At 55.4% G+C, this 22709-nt stretch overlaps 1 protein-coding gene across 3 annotated transcripts in view; it reads left to right on the top strand.

The window, feature by feature from the left end:
• The first annotated feature begins 838 nt into the window (after positions 1-838).
• fignl2 (fidgetin like 2) overlaps positions 839-22709 on the top strand; it is a 34408-nt gene continuing 12537 nt past the window's right edge. The window contains exons 1-2 of one of the 3 annotated variants that reach the window (XM_069187069.1): positions 839-1897; positions 15650-15802. In XM_069187069.1, coding sequence (XP_069043170.1) covers positions 15778-15802 — 25 coding nt within the window. In that variant the 5' untranslated portion in view covers positions 839-1897; positions 15650-15777. The other 2 variants (XM_069187072.1, XM_069187068.1) reach the window with 2 other exon arrangements.

The raw sequence follows: 22709 nt of genomic DNA, 5'->3' as shown, positions 1-22709 counted from the left end.
CAAGTTCTCTTTGGGAGAGCAGCTCCACTGTACTGTAGGTTTTATGAATGAGTTCCTAGCTTGCAGTAGTGCTTGTGAGAGTCACGGATCACAGCCCAGGGAACCTATGTACTCCCAGCACGCTGGGCTGAGGGCAACAGGTTGCAGGCTGAAACCTGATAGAGCTTCACCGCTCGATCTCTTCGTCTTCTGCTGCAAAGTGATTCACTGCCTGTGACCGGGGCTCATTAGACACAGGCTGGTAATCGGGGACGTGGGGTGAAGAGGAGACCGGCGGGGGCTCGAGCTACCTGTCAGCAGCCAGCTTTCCGAAACGAGCCGGAGAAAAAGCTCGGAGCTCCCAAACCGGGAGACAGCGGGAACAGAGTTCTCGTTTGACGTGACACATCTGCGCCGCGCTCGATTGCACTCCCCTCGCGTGACTGCTGCCTCGACCCCAGAAGACATCTGAAGACTCGCCTCTTCAGTGAGCAAGCCTGCAAGGCAAAGGCACGCAGCTCTCCTCTGCGGCACGCTGGGCCCTCAAGCCCTCATCGGTAACTCACTCAGCTCATGCCTTCCCACAGGGTGACTTTATACAGAGCACATCTGGAGAGAGCGGGCAGCAGAAAGTGAGGAATTTAAAACGGGGGATCAGGTTAAGAACAACGCACTTCGAAGGGCGCAAAGAGCCGGGATCGAGGGTGGACCCTGAGCAGGCAGGGCTACAGGAGCCAAACCCTGGTGCCCTTGGGTATCACTGTGGGAGATGATCTCTGCAGCAGTGGAGTGGGGGAAGACTGGCCTGGGGGGCAGACTGAGAGGGGAGTGGGGTATCACAGAGACTGAAGGAGCTGAGTCTCTTTAGTCTGAAGGGAGTGTCCCGCACTGACAGGGTGGAGGAACTGAGTCTCTTTTGTCTGAAGGGAGAGTCCCACACTAACAGACAGGAGGAACTGAGTCTCTTTAGTCTAAAGGGACTATCCTACACTGACAGCTGAGGGAACTCGGTCTCTTTGCTCTTGAACTTATGAAAGAGAACTACAAGAGGACCTGATCAATGTTTTAAAAATCCTCAAAGGCAACAACAAGGTCTACCCAGCAGATTTCTTCAGAATCAGCAGTGAGACACAGGAATAAACTAAATAAAGAGCAGGAGGCACGTCTCCAAGCAAAGCCTGGTGGGAGTGTGGGACAAGGAGCCCAGCCAAGCTGTCAATGTGGATACTCTGGCTTCTTTCAAGAAACAGCAGGATGAGGACCTCAAGTCAGTTAGCTACTAACTACCAAGCCGAATAACTTATTGTAATAAAACACTGAAAATAAGAATAATATTTAATAGCCTGTTTTATAGTCATTATTAGACTTATAATTAGACGTTACCATTGTAGACGTATTAGTGCTGATCGTTGTTTTCAGTTTCGGATGTGTTCAGTTGCCTGTCTTTGACTTTAGCTCTTCGTGCCCGGGAAACAAGAGTAACGCATGTAATATTTCAGAAAGAAAATTACAACAGTGGGGAAGAACGATACACATACTGTACACGGAGACGTGATGATTACGGGAAACAGCATTGACACCAGCAGTGTCCCATCAGAAGCCTACACCTTTAAGAGCGGCTGGAGGCAGCGGGGGACGCATGCGCTGTGGGGGCGCGCGTGTGACTTGACCGGGGCTGGTGATTGACGTGACCGCGTGCCCCGAGCCCCGCGGGATGCTCTTTCCGTAATGGCTGCGTTCCAAGAAAACATTCCCTGAAAATAACAAACTTGGATTCAGTTCAGAAATGTGTCAACGGCTTTGAGGTTTTCAGGAGCGCAGATAACGCCGCACAACTTCCTTGTGTCGCTCTGAACCGCTGGAAACACGACCCGAGGGGCTTTAGGAATCCAATGAGGTCACTTTAGAAGGCGAACAGGTAATAATCTGGTTTTGAATTTCTCTCCGTCTCCTATTTTTTTTGGGGGAAAGGATGAATCGTGCCACCCCCCCAGAAATATACTGAGTGAACCTTCGGTGTGTCAGCTTGCATGTGCTTTTCATTTATTCCATTCTGAACAGAATTTAGTTCTCGTATGTCTTCGCTGATGGGAAATGAGCATCGCATACAGAGAGTGCATTTTTGACGAATGACTAAAAGGTGCTTCTGGAAGATCTTGGGGGATGAGGTATCTTATTATTTCTTTATAATTCGAGACAAAAAATGCCTGAATGTTTTGCTGCATGAGAATTCCTGTGTGCTTTGCCCGCTGCTGGTTACTTGGGTAACGGGCTCGGCCGGGAAGCGTGAAACGTGTGCCGTTCTCGGGCTGGACTGGTCACTCGGCCGCTGCGTCCCTCCCTGGGTCGGAGGCGACGTCGACAGCGGTGTGGCCCGTCCGCGGCGGGGGAAAGGCGCCGGACGCCGGGTCTGGACCACCGGATCGCTGCCAGAATGTGGCGCCTACAGGACGGGACCTGCTCGTTCACTGACACCCGAGTTTTTGCGCCGTAGAGTAACTTCTGCAGCCCCGTAAATAATCCAGCCTGAGTCGATGTTTTTATCCCCCCAGGTGGTTTAGTTGAGCTCTGCGGTGCCCGGGAGGGACGTGTCGGCGTGCGAATGACCTGTTGTGTGATCGCGCAGCTCACTAGCTCGGGTGATGAGAATGAAGGGAGTCGAGACCTGTCTGTTCACGGCGCGAAGGCTGGGCTGTCACTGTGCAGGGCTTTCCCGCTGGTGTTGAAATATTACCGGGGTAATCTTCAGGGTGTAATATAGTAAATCAGGATTAACTACCGTATGGATTATCCCGCCACCCCCCTACCCCCGTAATATACAGTACAGCGGTGATGGTGGCAGTAACTTTTCAGATCGCAGATCAGTTACAACAACGCTATTGTGTTACGTGAAATCGTGGTGTTGCCTTGGGACTGCCGGTAGACCACGCAGTTTGTCCCGGTGTGTCTCCGGTCGTGCTGTCCGCCTGTCCCGTGGGCTCGGGAGAGCTCATCAATTTCAACAGCGGGAGGCGGTCGATAGCGCAGTCCTGCGCTTTTATTACTGTATAATGTCATCAATTAAGACCCCCCATCGCCCTCTCCCGTATACACACAGAACAAGTGGAATCACTGTTGGAGACGTCTCCGTTGCCCCTGTCCGCTTTTACTTTTCCGTCGCGTTTCGTCGATGAGAATCGTTATTCCGGTGAATGTCACCGGTTTCCTTAAAGGAGACCCAAAGTACCTGCTCTGCTGAGCTCTCCAGAAAGAGGCTGAGCAAATTAAGCACTAAGCAAATTTATTTAACAAACGACACAAAACCTGTTTAGAGGTGGAAAGGAAAAACTGAGGTCGCCCCCCCACGGGCCCGGGAGGGGAGAGCCTGCGGTCCTGTGGGCTGTACACGCAGTGCCCTTCCGTGATCCTGTTACTGTCCAGCACCTGGGCGGCTGGGCTGGACTGGGCTGGCTGGACATTCCAGCTCACCTCCATCAGCCCTCCCAGCCGTCTTCAATCCACTTCGGCCAGTTCGGGGTCATGGAGGAGGGGGGGTCCAGGAGTCTATACACACTGGACAGGACAGCAGTCCATCACACACACACACACACACACACACACACACACCGGGGCCAGTTTCCCCAGAAGCCCATTAACCCGCCAGCATGTCTCTGGACCGTGGGAGGAGACCCACTCAGACGCAGTGTGAACACACACACTCCTCACAGACAGCCCCGCGGGAACTGAACCCCGGGCCCCAGCTCTCCGTGGCCGCAGTGCTGACCGCTGCTACTGTGCGTCTGCTTGAATAATCTCCAATGAAAATGCCAGCGATGGAGGGGCAGATAGGCTTCAGATGTTGCCTGAGCCCCTCCGTGCGTGTGGGCAGTCTCCGACTGGGGTCTTGTGACATTCCTGTGAAGGCCGCTGGGAGCCGGGAGAGCACGGCTCCACAGCTGTTCTTTCCTCTGTGGAATAAAGGGAGGAGATGCACCAGGCTCCTTGTCACGTGTGCCGAGAGGTGCCGCAGCAGGCTGATGAGGTTGTGGGGCGCCCGGGAGCTCCCCGAGTCTGCTTCTGGAGGGCGGCAGGTGTTGTGGGTGTCCTGACACTCGGGGGGGGGGGGGGGGCTCAGTCAGGCGACCCGGCTCCGCCCTGATTGAGGCTCGTTTCGGGAGCTGGCCGACGACTGGGCACCCCTGGGGGCAGGATTTGGGGAGCCCTCCTGTATCACCAAGGGGTTTGACATTGAGGTACACTATTTCGCAAACGGACTCCCAGGCTTTCGTTTGAAAAGCCGGTGTCCGGCTGCGTCCAGACCGCCAGCAGCGGCCGGAGAGGAAGGGCAGAACAAGGGCGGTCATCCTCATCAGCCTCTTGAGCTATAGCATTAATAAAGGTGAGCGAAGATGAGATCTGTGCTGGGAGGACAGGTGGAAAATTAAACCCATCAATCAATCCCACTGGTGTCCAGCGCTGTCAGCTGCCCAGGGGCCGTCTGAGCCGCTGTCCCCCCCTGCCAAGCCTCCGGAGCAGGGAGTGGGATTTCTAGAGCCGCTGGGCCGCTGTGGGCTGCAGTCCGGCATGCAGACACCCGCCCCTCTTGTTGCGTCTATCCTGACCGTCTCAGCGGAGGAGAGGCCTGGTCTCCTGATCGGACAGCTCCGGTCGGTCACGCCCAGCCCTGCCGTCTGCTCTGAATGCACACGTGCAGTTGTGAGCTCTGTGAGCCAGCTGTCACTGGTTCGAGGCTGGCCATGGACATCTGGGATTCGTCGGCTGCTGGCGGCAGAGCAACCCCTGCGGCTTGCTGGCTGTCTCGCGGTGATGATGTCACCGAGAGGCGCCGAAAGGTGAATGGGTGGGGAGCCTGCGTGGACTTCCTCATTCTCGTCACGTGGCCCAGAGGTCATCACAGCCATCCCAAGATACATGTGTGATTCCAGATCTACTGGGCATTTAGGCAGAACATTAATAGAGCAGCACAGTACTGGGGCCCTGGGTTCAATTCCAGACCTGGGGTGCTATCTGTGTGGAGTTTGCATGTTCTCCCATGATCATGTGGGTTTCCTCCAGGTCCAAAGACCGGCTGGTAGGTTAACTGGTCTCTGGGAAAATTGGCCCAGGCATGAGTCTGTGTCTGTGTGTGTCCTGTGATGGACTGGCATCCTGCCCAGGGTGTGCCTTGCCTTGCCTTGCGCCTGTTTCTCGCTGTTTCTCCTCCGTCACCTGCCCTCTCCCTCCATCGCCCTCTCCCTCTTCCTCCATAACCCGCCCTCTCCCTCCATCACCCTCCCTCTTCCTCCATCACCATCTGCCATTCCCCTCTCCCCATCTATTCTTTCACGCGCCTTCCTCTCCCTCCATCTTTCTCATCTCCCTCTTTCTCTTCCCTCCTTTCTGTCCCCTCTCCTCCCTCCCTCCCTCTTCTCCTACCCTTCTCCCAAAAAGCCCCGCTGCTCCAGGCGAGTGAGCGGGGGCCGGCGTGATTAATCACTGTCATAAAGCCGTCGCGGAGAGAAAGAGGCCGCTGAATAAATGTGTGTCAGCAATTAATCTAACTCTCATTAACAGCGTGGCAGCTCCGCGCGCTGGGCCGCGGAGTGCGTAGCGCCTCGGACCAGCCAAGCCTGGGAATGGGCGTCCTTTTTTGGTGTTGGGGGGTGGGGGTGGGGGTCTGTTCTGGCTTGAGATCATCTACCCTGAAACCACTCCCCCCGACAGCCCTTTCATCCTCAGCGACGGCTGAAGGTGGAAAACACTAGAGGAGGAGGAGGATCCAGCAAAAGACACAGAGAGGTTCTCCTGATTTCCTGATCTTTGCAATCCCATCCATCTATCTTCTAATCCAGTTATCCAGTACAGGCTTGCTGGGCGGCCAGAGCCTTTCCCTCCATGCAGTGGGCACAAGGCAGGGTACAACCTGGACAGGACGCCTAGGCACACACACAGACACGGATACACACATTTGCACCAGGACCTTTTTCCCCAAAAAGCCAGTTAACCCACTGGCTCGTCTTTGGACTCTGGGAGGAAACAAGCACCTGGAGGAAGCCCACATGAACCTGGTGAGAACATGCAAACTCCACACAGACAGCATCCCCAGGATCTGAACCCAGGAGCCCAGCCCTGCAAGGCAGCAATGCTGACCACTGTGCCACTGTGCCGCCTTCTTTCCAATTCTTGTTCTTTAATATAACCCAAAGTCCTGCCGGTTCCACAGCAACTAGCGTCTGAGGCGCTGTGCAGTTAAGATCGGAGGTGGACTGCTCTCCAGAGGCAGCGCGGCTCTCCAGGATCAGACCCGCTCATGCCTGTTTGAGACGCAGAGCCAGGGCGTCGCGCTGTCACGCAGAGGAAACTAATGTCCGCCCCTGGCTGGGCTGCCATCGCCTTCTGAATGAATGGCTGGCCTGCAGAAATCAGCCCACCTGTATCAATTCCTGCCTGCCAAACAAATCTATACCCCCCTCCCTGCCCTAATCTGTCTTGCTCCTGTGTGTCAGGCGGGGGGGGGCTGGGGCTGGAGGGTGTGCTGGCACACCCACGGTCAGTCCTGCTTCCTCACGGACTTCGCTGGTGAGGGCAAGGCGGCACACTGCTGGCTGCTGCTCATGCTCGTGGGCCTGTTGTTCAGGAACCTGGAGAGCCCCAGTCCTGTAGGTCATCCTGAAACAGGGAGCCCCAGTCCTGTAGGCCATCCTGAAACAGGGAGCCCCAGTCCTGTAGGCCATCGTGAAACAGGGAGCCCCAGTCCTGTAGGTCATCCTGAAACAGGGAGCCCCAGTTCTGTAGGCCATCCTGAAACAGGGAGCCCCAGTCCTGTAGGCCATCGTGAAACAGGGAGCCCCAGTCCTGTAGGTCATCCTGAAACAGGGAGCCCCAGTCCTGTAGGTCATCCTGAAACAGGGAGCCCCAGTCCTCTTAATTGAAAGGATTTATTGCCTGTTTCATCAGCAGCTTACAGGTGTTACCATTTGTTGGGAAAGCAGGTGACCTGTAAGACTAACTGGACAGCAGCTCTTGCTCCTCCTCCCCCTGTCAGGGTCCCTGTGCCCCTTACCACAGCGCTCCCTCCCACACTGTGGGAGCTCTGGGGGAAAGGCTGTAGTGCTTCTTGTCTGTGGATCTCTGTTTCCATGGAGAGCGTGCTCTTAGGACCTGGCCACCTAATGGTCTCATCTATCCATCCATTCTTCTCCCCGCCTCTTCCAATCACAGGGCACACAGACACTGACACGCACACACTCACACCAGGGCCACTCTCCCTAGAAGCACATTAACCTTCCAGCATGTACTGGGACTGCAAGTGGAAACTGGAGCACCCTTGAGGAAACCTATGTAAATGCAGGGATTTCATGCAGACTCCACACAGATTGAAGCCCAGGTCTGGAATTGAACAGTGTGCCACCCTGGACATAATCCTTTCCACTTTAGTAGGGTACTGAGGGCGGGGTATTCTGCTCCGTGTGCAGGATAGAGCAGAAAAGATCCCTGAGGTAGAGTCGGGCTGGAGTGCCTGTCGTGTGAGGGGATTCTGGGACACGAAGAGGCAGAGGGTAAATCCAGGTGTGTCTGGACACGGCCTGTGGGTCACTGCCCAGTTGTCGGGGTACAGCTCCCTCAGCCTGCAGCCCTAGCAGGAGGGCTGATTTACCTTTTGGATTTACCAGCAGGGCTGCCTAGCGCTTCCAGTCTAATGGCTCGGTCTGCTGTTGGGGGAGGGGGGTTAATTATTAATAGATTCCAGTGCGTGGAAACTCAATTACCGGCAGATTACTTGGGGAGGTGTGGAGAACCGGCGCGATCTGTCACACAGATTGAATAAGGGAGAGAGAGTGTGTGTCCTCCCTTGCCTGATGACCGGGGAATCGGAGGTCTTTAAAGCGTTTTTTTTTTCCTAGTCTCGCCTTGAACGTTCCCTCTTCATCTCTCGGTCTTGATTGATCAGGGAGACGCGGAGTAAGAATGCTGGGAAGTGCAGAGTGTCGTGGATTGCTTACGAGACAGAGAGCCCTGCCTGTCCCTCCACCTGTCTCTCTTCACTGTCCTTGTGTCTTTGTCCACCTGGTTGTACTGTCCATCCACACAGCTGTCTGTCTGATCTAACCTCCCTGGCCATCTGTCTGGCAGGCAGGAAACAGCCAGTGAGGCCTCCCCTGGCATGTGTCTCAGGCTGGACACTTCTGTCCTGTTGTGTTAGTGCTTCCACAGTCTGGCTCCCTGTAAAATGCTACACATCAGGGCAGCTTGTGAAAGAGGCTGTTCTTCGCACCGCGAGCCAAGAGCTGAAGAAAGAGGGCCTCCATAAATCCCTGCCCTTTTACACTGATATTCACAGGGCTCGCTTCCAGCTCTGTCGCTTTTGATCGTCCCGGGGGATGAATCCCTGCAGTGTTGTAGAGGGGTCTGAAGGCTGTGAATGGCCGAATCAATCAGGACTGAAGAGTTTTAATAGTCGGAGTCAGACAAGTGGCTATTGTGCCTCCTCTGCTCTTCTGCACCGGCCAGGAGGAAGTGTGTGTGTGCGTGCCAGAGCTCTGCACGGCTCCCCCTCGTGAAAAGGGTGCAATATCAGAAACAGGCCCCTGTTCCAGTGCCGAAGTGGACTGCCGCCCCCAGAATGAGGTGGGGTAGGCTAATCCGAGTTTGAACCCTGACCCCAGCACCCCCAGAATGAGGTGGGGTGGGGTAATCCGAGCTTGAACCCTGACCCCAGCACCCCCAGAATGAGATGCGGTGAGGTAATCTGATCTTGAACCCTGACCCTAGCACCCCCAGAATGAGATGGCGGTGGGGTAATCTGAGCTTGAACCCTGACCCCAGCACCCCCAGAATGAGATGCAGTGGGGTAATCTGAGCTTGAACCCTGACCCCAGCACCCCCAGAATGAGATGCGGTGGGGTAATCTGAGCTTGAACCCTGACCCCAGCACCCCCAGAATGAGATGCGGTGGGGTAATCTGAGCTTGAACCTTGACCCCAGCACCCCCAGAATGAGATGCGATGGGGTAATCTGATCTTGAACCCTGACCCCAGCACCCCCAGAATGAGATGCGGTGGGGTAATCCGTGTTTGACCCCAGCACCAGTCCTCTCTCTATCCCTGCTCCTCATCTACTCCCAACATCCATTGCTGCCAGGTCAGTTGCTTTCACGTCTCCCGTCTTTCCCCCTGCCACACGGAGCAGCCGGCTTCATCTTGGATCTTGTGCTGCGGCCCAGCACTGCTCCTGCCCCAGCCCGGGCCCTGTCAGAGGGACAGGAAAGCTGGGATGTTTTCCAGAGGCACTGCCAAGTGTGTTGGCGAAGCGGGCTAGTTCACCTCTGCAGCACACTGTGATCCCGTCTACACTCCATGGAGCTGATTAAGGCTAAGTAGTGCTCGCTGGGGAAGTGGCACACGTGACAGTGTTTATTGAAAATCGAGCTAGAACATAAGAATGGTTATATTCAATTCAGTTCACTTTTATGTGTATAGCGCTTTTTACAATGGACATCGTCACAGAGCAGCTTTACAGATTTCCAGGCCTGAGCCCCCCAGTGAGCAAGCCTGAGGCGAGTGTGACGAGGAAACACTCCCTCAGACTGAAGTCCCCATCTGGCCGGCTCCGGGTTCATTAAACCGTACAGCTGTGGAAGTCGTCTATTTTGTATTACATGGTGGGAAAAGCAGACTAGTGTTATTAGTATTATAAACGAGATAGTAGCTTATTGATCCCAGGATCTGATTGTTTCTTGAAAGATTCCAGAGCATTGGCTTCAACAACAGGCTCGGAAGCTTGTTCCACACTCCCGCCTCCTTGTCTACAGCTGACCATCTTTGTTTACTTGTGTGCACACACTCACAGCTGCCTTGGCATATGTTCATATGTTCAGTACACTGAACGGGGGAGCGTGTGTGGAGCATAGGAGGGGAGAGATGGGGGAGCGTGTGCGGAGTATAGGAGGTGAGGAGGAAGTGAGGAAGAGGGGAGCGTGCGCTGAGTATAGGAGGTGAGGAAGAGGGTGATCGTGCACGGTGTATAGAAGGTGAGGAAGAGGGGAGCGTGCGCAGAGTATAGTAAGTGAGGAAGAGGGGAGCGTGCGCAGAGTATAGGAAGGGAGAGACAGGGGAGCGCACGCGGAGTATAGGAGGGGAGAGACGGGAGACCGCGCGCGGAGTATAGGAAGGGAGAGACAGGGGAGCGCACGCAGAGTATAGGAGGGGATAGACAGGAGACCGCGTGCAGAGTATAGGAGGGGAGAGACGGGAGACCGCGCGCGGAGTATAGGGAGGGAGAGACGGGAGACCGCGCGGTAGTATAGGAAGGGAGAGACGGGAGACCGCGCGGAGTATAGGAGGGGAGAGACGGGAGACCGCGCGGAGTATAGGAGGGGAGAGACAGGGAAAAGCGCGCGGAGTATAGGGAGGGAGAGACGGGAGACCGCGCGGAGTATTGGAGGGGAGAGACGGGAGACCGCGCGCTGTATTTGGGTGTTGAACATGTGCGAGTGCGCAGTGCAGGAATGTGCTGAATGCTGGAGAGTGTGGAATATAGCAGAGGCTTGGCTCTCCCAGGACCTGTGTGTGGGGTGGGGGGAGGGGCTGTGCTGTCACCCTGACCCTCTGCTGCCCTCCCGCACAAGTGGATTAGCTCACCTCTGGCTTTAATTAGGGGGTTAAACTGCTGTCATCTGGCTCTTCTTTCACTGCTGGAGTGGAGGTGGAAAACAAAAGAGCCACTTCAATGGCGCCCCGCCAGGGGACCCTCCTTCGCCCTGCTCCGGAATCGCAGCCCCTCTCAGCACGGAGCGGCGCGGGCCGTGTCAGTGCCGCTCCCTGACCAGGCCAGTCCTGAAGGACGGCACGCCCTTCCCAGGAGCGCGGCGCTGTGGAGTGCAGCCCACACTCCCTGCAGGCTTTAGTGCTGGGGTTCAGGTCAGACACTTTTGGGCTTCGCTGTAGATGATGGTTGCCCACATGGCAGGAAAAAGCCTGCCAGGTTGCATTTTTAGGACATCTTGGTGTCTTTCCTGTGGTTCAGCCCATGCACCTGCTTTACTTTCCCTTTGCCACTCTGAGCTGTGACCATGGCTGACTGCAGCTTACCGTACCTTTGCAGCGGTCTGCCCAAGGTGGCGTTGGCCAGTATTTCCTTTATGCCCCGCTGCCCCTCCTTGTGACGTCTGGGTAATCAGCAGGGTGAAGTGCTCTCCTGCTCTTCCTGCTACCGCAAGTCCAGTGAAACTGGATGGATGCTGCTTGGCATGTTTCTGCCACGGCGATAAAGGGAGAGGACCCCCAGCACCCCTCCTGAACTCCAGTCAGCTCCGACTCTTCTGATCTGGCAATTTTCAGCTGTTAAACAAGGAATCGCAGTAATAAACAGCTGAGCTCCACTGTTATAAAACCCCTCAATCCCCCCGGGCAGCTGCAGGGCATCGGGTTTCGTCTGGCCCTCGATACCCCTGAAAAGGTTTTTCAGAGTTTTGGTGGCTTTTCTTTGCCCCACCAGCAAAGTGAAATGACATCCCACTGCAGAGACTGGTCCTTATCAGCCAGTAACACGGGGCATATTCAACACTACACCAAGATTTTGCTCAAAAAGATGACCAAAATCTACTTAAAAGTCTAGTGCCCAGTATATACCTGACTACAATACAGTACATAAGAGATTTCGTCACCATGGGCACTGCTGGGATCGCAGTTCTTCAAGGTGTTCATGGCTACAAACCCCGCTAGCGCACACGGGAGTGAGTGAGGAAGTGCTAGCAGACTCCCGGGCGTCACGTATAGATTGTACCACATCACAGGTGACGCAGCCTCATACCAGAGGATCAGCGCTGAATGAAGGGGAGGTGCGTCCCTCACCAACAGCACGCCGAGAGGCCACGGGGGGCACTGTGCTGCCACCCTCTACCCCCTGGCTGAATGCCACCGCTAGGGGAATCCCAGTCACTGTTGGCTAGTGTTGGGCATGACCCAGGTTCGAACCAGTGACACGTGGGTCACAGAGCTCAAGGGGCACTTAGATGCACAGTATGCCAGTACCGGCTGAACCACTGTGGAGCCCCCCTTGATCGCACCAGACTCTCTAAAGAGGGGCTCACTGGGCTGAGGGTGAACGTCTTAAAATGTCAGCGAGGCAGGATACAGGTCACCCCTATCCTGACGTGTCTGATAGAGGAATTCATCTCTCCTGGATAATGTTTCCAGGAACCTGCCCATTCCTGAAACCTGCATCGCTGCTCCTGGCTGCACGGTGGCTCTGCATCCAAGGCTGGAAGCTGTTCCAACCGGGATATGATACTACAGAAGATATATATTTTTTAAATAATGGAGCAATCTGTATGTGGATGGAGTGTTTGCAGTTTACTGAATCCCAGGAAAAGGAAAATCCTTAAAAATCATGAAGCTCTCCCAAGACAGATGGCTTTTCCTCTCTAGCTGATTGAGAAATGGAGTCTCAAGGCCCTGAGGGAATCTACCAGCACTGCTCACCTGTTCCTGGTTTTCATCCATATGTTGTCCAGATCTGTTTCACACTCCCACAACTCTTTGAGTAAGGAAGCCCTCGGTTTTAGGGGCTGAAGGAGGGCATCTCGTCATCAATGACAATGAAGGAATGCTCAAACCTGGTTTGTAGTGTTGACTGGCGTTCTGCTAGCACTAGTGAAAGCCCGAGTTAGGTGTTAAGCCTTCAGTGTTTACAAGTATGGGATGGAGAGAGACGTTCATGTAGCAGTTTTGTCTTTAGTAACATCTAACATCTCTTGGAGGCTGGCGGAGTGAAATTCAGTAGCCTGTTGGCAGCGATTGGCTCTCTGCTCAGAAAGCTCACCTCTTAGTAACAGTAATTTGGCGTCCAGAGGCTACAGCAGGCCCACAGCTGGGGGGGGGGGGCATCCTTCATCTTCATTAGGCTAATGTCCCGTGAAGACCTAATCCCCTTTTAAAATTCATTCCTCTGTTGTAGAATCACCTCTGTACATGGATGACTAACCTGATTGCTGCGCTCAGAACAGTACAGTAAGGTCCGTTGAGTATGAAGCAGACCTCGATCGTGCTGCAGTTTCTTCCTTCTGTTTGACCTGTTTTTGGGGTGTTCACGGGGGGCGTTCATGAGCGGTTCTCTACCTGGGGAGGCCAGGTCCAGGAAGTGCACAGGGGGGAAGCAATGAACAGTTGCACCACGCCGCTTTTCTTCAATCAGAGTTTATGTATCGAACGCACAACGATACAGCGACAGCAGGAGTTGCTGGCGATGACATGCCGTGCCCCCCTGCGCTCTCAGGCCCTCAGCCCCTGACTCGTTCGTCTTCTGACCGCTGCTCCGCCAGCGCTGGGATGGCGGTGGCGCAGGTGTGCGTGTGGAAGGAGCGTGCGCGGGTGTGTGGGCTGTGTGTCGGCGGGAGTGTTTACGGGGCTGCGTAACCCGAGCTGGCCGCCGCGGGCCCTGGTCTAAAAACAGCCCGGCAGCTGGGCAGGGCCGGGGCAGGGCCGCACACGCACACACGCACACACACACACGGGCCCCTCGGAGCCTGCTGCCCCACACGCCCTGGGGACCACAGCTGGCACGGGCGGGCCAGAAGCTGCTCTCGGGCCGTGCGTCCCGGAACCAGCAAGCCTCCCGCGAGCCCCTCGCGCAGCCGCGTGCCGGGAATGTCGTTTCCCGTGACGGCCCCCGGGTGCCCGTGTGCCTCTTCCCGCTGGCTCGGCCGCTCGGCCCCTCCATTAAACCCCTCTTCTGTCCTCGGACAGACACCTGCCGAGCAGCGCAGAGAGCCGCGAGCCCCGGCGCAGGTCTGTCGGACCCGGCAGGAGACGGGGCCCGGGCCGCTCGTGGTTCTGGACAGATGAGCCCGCCACGCGCTGTGCTTGGGGGGGAACTGCGATCCAGGATCGCGGCTGGTCGCCCGCATCCCCTGCCGGTCTCCTCTGCTCCGCGCTCCGCCGATTGATCCGGCGGGGGGATCAATAGGATTCATTGAGGATAATTGGACTTCCTATAAGTGTGAACTGAAGCACAAAGCCCGAGCTCTGGGGGCGCAGCGCGGGGTCGATGGGTCGAGCTCGCTCCCCTCCACACCCCTCCCTCCCCGTGCAAAAGGCACACCGAAACCGCGAAAGGGACAGTCCTTCCCGAAAACTGCCACCCCCCCCCACCTCCTCCCACTGGCAGCATTCTTCCCCGATTCCCAGAGCCGAAGTCAGCTCGTTCGCTGTCTGTCCTGCTCCCCCTCCCCTCTGTCTCTGGCCAGGCGAGAGGCTACAAGCCCTCTCTCTGCTCTCCGCTCTCCGCTCTCCACTCTCCATGCTAGATTGGTCACTTCTCTCCACTCCCCTCTCCGCTGAAATAGTTTGAACAAAAAGCAGCGAGTGGGAGAGGGGGATGGGGCGGGAGAGCAGGGGGGAGGGGAGGGGAGACTTGTGTGCTGCTCTGTGGCCGCGGGGAGAGGGAGTCCTGTCCTGCCTGTGGAAAAGATCGGCAGGTCGCACAGCTCAGTCTGCTCAGCGCGAGGGGCAATCGCTGCGCCGCTGGGGTCCTGGGCGCTGAAGCTCGGGCACGAGGAGGTAAGCCGGCGCCGGGCAGGTGGTCCCGTTCCGGGGCGTGTTTGGTAGGACCCCCTGTCCCCGGGAGTGGTCCTCTGCCCCTCTGCTCCGCAACCGGAGTAGAGACTGAGCTCTGGAGGGAGGGAGGGAGGGGGTGTTGGGATTCCTCTTTGCAATGGATGTGCAGCCCCCCCGCCTCTGTGTTTATCCATGAGGAGAAGTGGGAGCGCCGGCACGCACGCACGCATGCACGCACGCACGCACGCGCCGCCTGGCCCCCGCCGTGTGGTCAAGGCTCCCAGGCCCGAGCGGACCTGCCCAGATCCCGGGACATCGCGGGTTTATTTTTTGGGAATGCCTCAGCTGTTGTCCCTGTCGGTATCGATCCCTCCAATTAAGAGCAGGGCCCGGCTTTGGCGGGGCTCATTCCTGTTTTTAAAAGGGTGTCTTGTGGACACTTGGCCATGCTCACACGCGCCTCTGTCCTTCGGCTCGGACTGGGCTGAATTGCAAGGCGGTGTGTTGTGGCGAGCCTGTCCTGTCCTGTGGTTCTGTGCTGTCCTGTCCTGTCCTGTGGTTCTGTGCTGTCCTGTTCTGTCCTGTGGTCCTGTCCTGTCCTGTCCTGTGCTGAGCTGTGGTGTCCTGTCCTGTGGTCCTGTCCTGTCATGTCCTGTCCTGTGGTCCTGTGCTGTGGGCTCATTTCTGCATGATCCAGCCTGGTTTCTGTGCCTTTGGGGTCAAAGTGTAGCTGTCTGTGCAAGCTGGAGCAGTGCTCTCGTCGCACACATTTAAAACCCTTCCAGTCAAGCCAGCTGCTCCTCGGTCGTTTCCTTGCTGTTTATTTTTTAAGCGAAAGGGATGCTTTTGCCAGAGCAGAGCAGCTCCTTTTGCTCAACTGATTTTGTGCGCCTGTCTCCTGGTGCGATTGATAAAGCCCCCCTTTTGCTTCTCCTGTGCTGTTTGGATACTTCTCAGCAATCAGCTAAATGCCTGCTTTGCTGGCCATTCCTAATAAATACCATTCTGTGTGTGTGTGTGCGCACACGCGCGCCCGTGCGCGTGTGGCTGTGTGTGTGCGCGCGTGAGCGCGTGTGTCAGTGTGTGTGTGTGTCCTGGAGGTCCTGGAGCACTGAACCGCTGGCTTTCCCATTCAGTTGCAGGGCTGTTGGCTGTGGGAGACTCACCGATCGCAGGCAGCACGAATGGAGCGCAGCCGGACTGGAACTGATCTGGGATTGATTGTGCAGAAACTACCGTCTTAAAAAGAGACCAGTGCCACAGAATGCTGAGTCCCATTGTCCCCTATAGTAAGTACCATGCCTCCTTTATTTTGCCTTACCTTTCTGCATGCATGCATCCTAAAAGAAATCGTGGCAATTGCAAACGGACAGAAATGCCGGGCTTCAGGTTTGGCTGTGGCGCGGAGCCTGGAATGTAGTTGAGCAGCATTAGCAAACCCGAGGGCTGGTCGTGGTGCTGGGGGTCCGGGGGGCTTCTTGCGATAAGAATGCGATTCGAACGTTCGCGCGGCTCTGGTGCGGATGGGCAGCGAGCAGGGGGCCGCGGGACGAGAGAGAGGGATGGTCCCGCTGCCCCTGTGGGCTGTGCTCCAGTCTCCCGTGTCCGAGCCGGGACTCCACATCTCCCTGTCTTCCCGGGATTTGACACTAGACGGGCTCCAGGAAGCCCCGGACAGGCTGCAGGGATCAGTGAGGATCTGGAGAGGGGAGGGGAGGTGGTGGGGTGTGTGGGGGGGCTTCTCTGGGACCCTCAGATTTCATTACAGGACACAGAGAGAGAGAGAAAAAGAGAAAGAGAGAGAGAGGGAGAGAGGGAGAGAGGACTTGCTAATGACTTTAACAGCTGAGCTCCCGAGCCGCCCTGACGGGTGGAATTTCACAAGCGCCGCTCACCTCTCTTGTTCTCCCACTCTCTCTCTCTCCCTCCTCTCCCCCATGCTCCCTGTCTTCATCCCTTCTTCTCCTGCCCCTCCTACCCCCGGAGCCTCGGAGAATTCCCAGCCCGCCCCCCCCCCCCCAGCTCCGAACACTCCCACCACTCCTTCAGCGTGGCGGAGAGCAGCGCCAGAGTCTTGAAAGTGTCTCGGGGAAAATAAGGCAGCATTGTTCAGGCAGCAGCATGGGGCAGTGCTTCTGCGACGCTGGCCGTGCGTGGCGTTGTGTGTGGTGTGCGTACTGGGCAGGATGTCACGGCGGTGTGTGTCTTGAGGGCTCGCGGAGCGAGGTGGAGGGCTGCGGACCTCCGCGCGGGGGGGTCAGAGGTGACAGCGGGAGGGACTGCCCTGCAGGCTTCCGCGAGTAGGGTGATGTCACACGGGAAGGAGTTGGCCTTGTTTTTTTATTCTTTTCCAAAAGACGCATGCTTTTCGTGTTTTCCCTCCGCATCAAAGCTAAACTCCCGGCTTCTTACTGACCTCCTTCCTCGGTGCCTGTTCGTTTCCAGGCCTCCGACAAGGAGCCAGCCGGATCGTAATAAGGCACAGTCCCTCTACGGTTGGAAGGCGTCCGTGTGGATTTCCGAAACGGTCCATATCATCCCGCCTCCCTGCCGGAGTTTTTCGGATACATGGTGAATCAGGAGGCGGGAGCTGAGACAGGGTTGTGCAGAAATAAAGGACTGCAAGGGGCTCTATCCAGAAGCCTGGAAATCCCTTGAGATCGACAGATCAGATCCAGTCCCATTGCACTGCAGTGTGGTCCAGTCCACATTCCGTACATATATACTGAACACCGGGTTCAGGCTTGTTACGCTGATGTGGGGAAGTGTGCACAGGCCATCTTCAAGTCAGTATATTGTCTCTTCTACCTCTTCATTCAGTTCCTACCTGAGCTGTGCCGCAGGTTTAAACCTGAAACCGATCTTCACGGTAGTTTTCCTGGTTACCCTGGAAGTCTGATTTCCTCACTGCAATTGTCCTGGTCTCCCGGGTCATGTTAGCTGTGCTGCTCCTATGGTTTCCAATTTGGGATGCAATCAATAGATGCTTGCGTTACCCGTGTACATGGACTAGACGGACCGGGCAGCTTGCCCTGAACTCCCCCTTCTCTTCTGTGTGGCTGGGTGGGCTGTTGAGCCAGCCGGCGCAGTGATGTGGCAGTCAGTGGTGGCCCTTCTGTGTGGAGTCTGCATGTCCTCCCGGTTCTCTGGGTGCCAAGCACACGGTGACACAGGGTGTGATTGACTACTCTAAATCGCCCCTTTCTGCGTGGGCCAGCGGCGGATCGGCATCCCGTCCAAGCTGATAGCAGCCTCGTCTTCCCACTCTCATCCTGCGTCGTGTGCTTCCGGGGTGGGACAGCACGGCACAGGTTCCTGCAAGTCTGGAACTCCCCGCTCCCCTGCCCTGGCTGGACAGTATCTGTGCAAAGCCTGATCTGCACGAGACACCAGGTAGCGGAAGCTCACTTGGACGTGCAGTTGAGTAGTGTTGATCCGGGGCCCATTGCAGGCAGGCAGGGCCAGTAGGGGCCCAGCAGGAGCAGGAAGCCTGTGTCCTTCCTCAAAAGAGAATGAAAGTCATGATCTTCCCCAGCGCTCAGCTGTTGCAGAGTGCACATGCTGCACACGGCACCACATGCCACGGCTATTTTCAGAGTAGCCACAGCACAGCTGCGCTAGCCCACTGCCTCCTGCACTGACAGGCCTTTCTAGTCTTGAGCACAGAGGCCTGCGAGGGGACCCGCCTGAGACAAGTATTCAACCACGAACCACAGTTCACAGGGGGATGTGCCTTTAAGAAACGAAACAGGAGGCACGTCTTTACCAAAATAGTGGTGGGGGTGTGGAACAGGCAGCCCAGCCACACTGTTGAGATCCTGGAATAAATATGCCTCCTCTCACTTTTTTTTGTACTCTTTCTCATTTTCTTAAGGATAAGGCAGGGGTTGGGGTCCCTGAGTGGGAGACGCCATTAGTTGTGTTTTGCTCTTTGTATATCCTGAAAGGATCTGTGGTGCGCTCAAGCTAAATTAACAGATGATCCTTAACAGGATTACTGCTGCACCCTGCCCCTTCGGCACGCCCCACTCTCCAAGTTAGAGGGACAAGACGGATTTCGAACTGTGAGCAGTACAGAATTCGAGGCGGCCGTCTCAGTGGCTCGCTCTGCTCTTGTTTTGTAAGGCTCACTGACAGTCTGCAGCACAAGCACAGGAGCTTTGGAAGCACTGCACATCCTAGTTTCAAGATCAGCGCTTCTCCGTACGGATATCCAGACACGGGAATGCAGGTTTTTTCCAGCTCCTGATCCCTCTTCTCAGCTTCCCTCCTTGCCGAGTCCATGCTGGCGCCCGCCGCCCTCTCTCCCCTGTCCCGACGGGAAGGAAGGTGTGCTGGCATGCGAAGCAGTTTCTTCTTTCTCTGATCCATCCTGAGCTCTCGGGCCGCCTGGAATCCCCTAATTCCAGGGCTGAGGTGCGTTTCCGAAGGGAGTCGGGGCAGGACTGAGCTCTCACTCGCAACTCCTGCAAATATTTCATGTGCACGTCTCAACGCGTCACAGCTGTGGTGTCGGTTTGACATACTTGCCGAGCACACATGAATTTGCCAAGCGCTCGTACGCCCTGTAGACAGGACTGGCGCTGTGTGCAGGCTGTCTGATACCCCTGACTCTCCACGGCTTTATCTGCCTCTCAAGGTGCTGTGAACTGCGACCTGTTACAGCGCTGCTTGCGCTAAATGTCCCCCAGGTGATTCTGGAAGTCCCTGACCCGCAGACCCGATTGCTCCAGCACCAGAAAGGCAGCTCGTGTCTCTTCGTTAAGCACCCAACGGGCCAGGAGGGCCGAACCCCCTCCTCTCGTCCCTGAACCATTCCTACGTTCTGATCACAGACACCCCTAAACTTTCCGCCTGGGCTCCTAAACGCCCTTCAGATGTCTGTGCCGGCACCCCCCGTGTTGCCCCCGCTGAAGGCCTGGCAGACTTTACAGCCTGTGAACCGGTCGGCCAAGGTCAGGAGCGATCTCTCGGCCCCTCACACAGCAGCCCCAGTAGACGACTCGCTTGTTCGAAGCTCGGCTCCAAGCTGCTCACTCTGCATAGTCATCGGCAAACGCTGGGTATCCAGTTCCCAGTCCCGAACGATTCCGATGGGAAAACGCTCTGGTTCAGTCTGCATGAGGAACACGGCTCAAACTCAGACCCCCTCAGACTGTCTTTGGGTTTTGTTTGGAGGGCGCTACTCTTCTGCCACTGTTTGGTCACGCATTTTGACTTGGTCTTCTGCTGAGGAACCACGGCTCATTTTAAACCTCCCATCGTTCTTGTTCCTCCTGTCTTTCTTCCCCATAAACCTGTTTTTGTCATTTTTAAACACCTCAATTATCATATTTCCCACAGGCCCTTGCACAGTGCCTTGTGGCGATCTTGTCAGTGAAACAGGCTAGTAAACATTTTAATTTTAGAGCCATACACAGGGATCTCTCCCAGGCCCTCACCACATTCTGTTTCTAGAGAAACTTCACTTAGAAGGTGACGAGAGAATACTGTATATAGAAACTCCCGCGAGAGAGACAGACCATCAATATTAGTGGTATAAATACAAGTGGCTCTCCATCAGAAGAATGTGTAGAAGAATGGTATCTTCCTGAGTATATTCAATGTTGTTGGGATGTGAGTTAAATGTGGGCCCATGTTGAGATTTAGGGGGGCCACTTGCAGTGCCCCCCAGGTTTGAGTGCAGTCTCCCCAGTCTTTTAGCCCACTGCATGCTGCTAGAGTCTTGTTGTTGCTCTGTCCCCCACACCTGGTTTCCAGTTCACCGGGAGTGTTTGTGTCCTGCAGGGCAGCATGGCTGCCAGATTAGCTGCAGACAGCAGAGACGTGGCTGTTTGCCTTCCACAGCTGTAACAGGGCTGTAGCTGACCGGCGCTCGGGGTTGAGAACGAACTCTCTTCTGTTCACAGGGCACAGAGCGCTTCTGTCCCTGTACGGAGATGCAGTTTGCAGTTTTGAGAGCTTGAGCAGCATCGAAAGCTGCCCAGATTGGCGCGTGACGGGCGGTGGGGGCTTTGACCGCCGGTTTCGGGCGCTGTAGCTGAAGCGTGAGATTTGTTGTTGCTCGATGCAGGAACCGAAGAGAGCCAAGGGGGGAGCTGCCGAGAGGAGAGAGTACAGAACGATGCTGGGGTTCTCTAAGAGCGGCAGTTCCATTTTTAAAACGGGAGTCTTTATTTAGGAATGGGGAACCACTTGCACTTGTCCCACGGCTATAGTGCCGAGTCATGAAAGACCGTACAGCTCTGCCAGGGAGGCACGTGCGCCGAGTGCAGTTTGAGCCACGTGGTCTAGGCAGCGCGGGTTCGAGCCGGGGTCGGGATGGATCCGCCAGGGCTCCCTCGACTCCCAGCGCCTTGCACGCTCTCCTCCTCTTCCTCGATCTGCCTGTGTGGGCGCAGGGGTTAAAGAAACGACTGGGCCTCCCCGATCGCTGGGTATTTCACAGAAAAGGGCAGGGGATGTAGTCGGACTCTCTCCTGCGCCTGTGCCCAGTCTCCTCCCTTACGGTTTAAAAAGTGCCTGTGTCTTCTTCTCCTCTCTGAAATACTTTTGCTGTCGCTCCGGGAGGACTGTAGACGGAGAGCTGTAGCTGTCTGGCACCCGTGACCCGGCTGTGCTGTCCAGGCTGGTTACCTGGGCACCCTTCTGGAGACAGTTAAGGCCTTAATAGAGCCTCATTTGTATCCTTTCTCCTGTTACTGTTTGATTCAGATTTTGGCAAATTCGTTCATAAACTCCAAATCGCTCTTTGCGTTTAACATAAGAACAGGGTTTACGGCCGGGAGGAGCCATTCGGCCTTCAAGCAATTTAGAAGTCAGTAATTAATTGATTGATTCATTAACAACATGACTAGGTAATTTGTTCCAGTCCCCCACAACCCTTTGTGTAAAGTAACTCCTCCCGTTGTGATTAGAGGATCTCATCCAGCAGTTTCCTGAAACATACCAGGGTAATGTCTTCAAAAACATAGTGGGGCAGCTTGCTCCATGCTCCCATCACCCTTTGTGTAAAGAAGTGGCTCCTGTTCGTGGTTTTGAATGCACTTCCCTGTAGTTTCCACTTGTGTCTTCTGGTTGGTGTCCCACTGCCGATTCTGAAGAGATTTGCTGGGTTAACTTTATCAGTTCCCCTGAGGTTTCTGAATACCTGTACCTGGTATCTGTATAGTCCTCTCTCTTCTTCTGTCGCGTGCAAGCTGAGTCTTTCAGAAGGGTTGCGCTGTGAGGTCTTTGGTGGACCTCGATGTGTTTGAAGATGTGCTGTGCCGCACATGGACCCAGAGCATTCAGTTAGCACAGCACCTTCCTGGTTCTAGTCTCTGCCCCGGGACCTGGGGAGCTCTCTCCTAACCTTACACTGGTCAGCCAGCATTTAAATACACTAGTGTGTATATGTACAGTATGTTGGGTTGATATAGTGATACTGATTACAACAGAATTGCTAATTAGGTCTGGCAGCTAACTGCAAGATTTAAGGATAGATTTTATGCACAAATGCTAGCACAGTAGTTACAATAAATCCCTCGCAGTGCTGGGGCCTGGGGTGCTATCTGCGTGGTATCCTCCAGGTAGTTTCCGGCTACAGTCCAAAACCACTGGTAGGTGAGAACGCTGGCCCTGGTGTGAGTGGGAATGTTTGTGTCCGTGTGTGTGTCCTGAGACGGACTAACGTCCCATCCAGGGTTACCCTGCCTTGCTGGGATAGACTCCAGCTCCCCTGCGGCCCCGAATTGACAGAAGCAGTTGGAAAATGGCTGCATGGGTTGCTTTATGCACAGACATGCACAGATTTTGTTGGCTTGACAGATGCCTGTCAGATGGCTCTCGTCGTGTCTCTGTCACGCTGGCTGCAGAGTGAGGCTGTGTCGCGCCAGGAAAATAGACTCCCATTCCACTGCCATGTGATCCACTCCAGGTTTTCCCTAGTCCTGTGCTCCTGTATGAATCGTTGAAGAAGTCTAAAAGGGGAATTAGAAGTGTCATTTTTGTGCGTCTGGGCTCGTTTTGCTAAAAGGTAGCACATGCGAAACATTGTGCATCTGATATCGGCTCATCAGCTGCAGCATGGAGTCTGATTCCTGCAGGTGACCTTCTGCGTGTCAAAAGATACTTATTACTCCATTTTTGCATATGTTTTTTATGAAAATGAAGTGCATTGGTTTTGAATATTGATTGTATTTTTCCAGTTAGATT

Source organism: Lepisosteus oculatus, chromosome 1, assembly GCF_040954835.1.
Source record: "Lepisosteus oculatus isolate fLepOcu1 chromosome 1, fLepOcu1.hap2, whole genome shotgun sequence".
Taxonomy (NCBI): domain Eukaryota; kingdom Metazoa; phylum Chordata; class Actinopteri; order Semionotiformes; family Lepisosteidae; genus Lepisosteus; species Lepisosteus oculatus.
The sequence above is the reverse complement of the archived record's forward strand: the minus strand, read 5'-3'. Positions and strand labels throughout refer to the sequence as shown.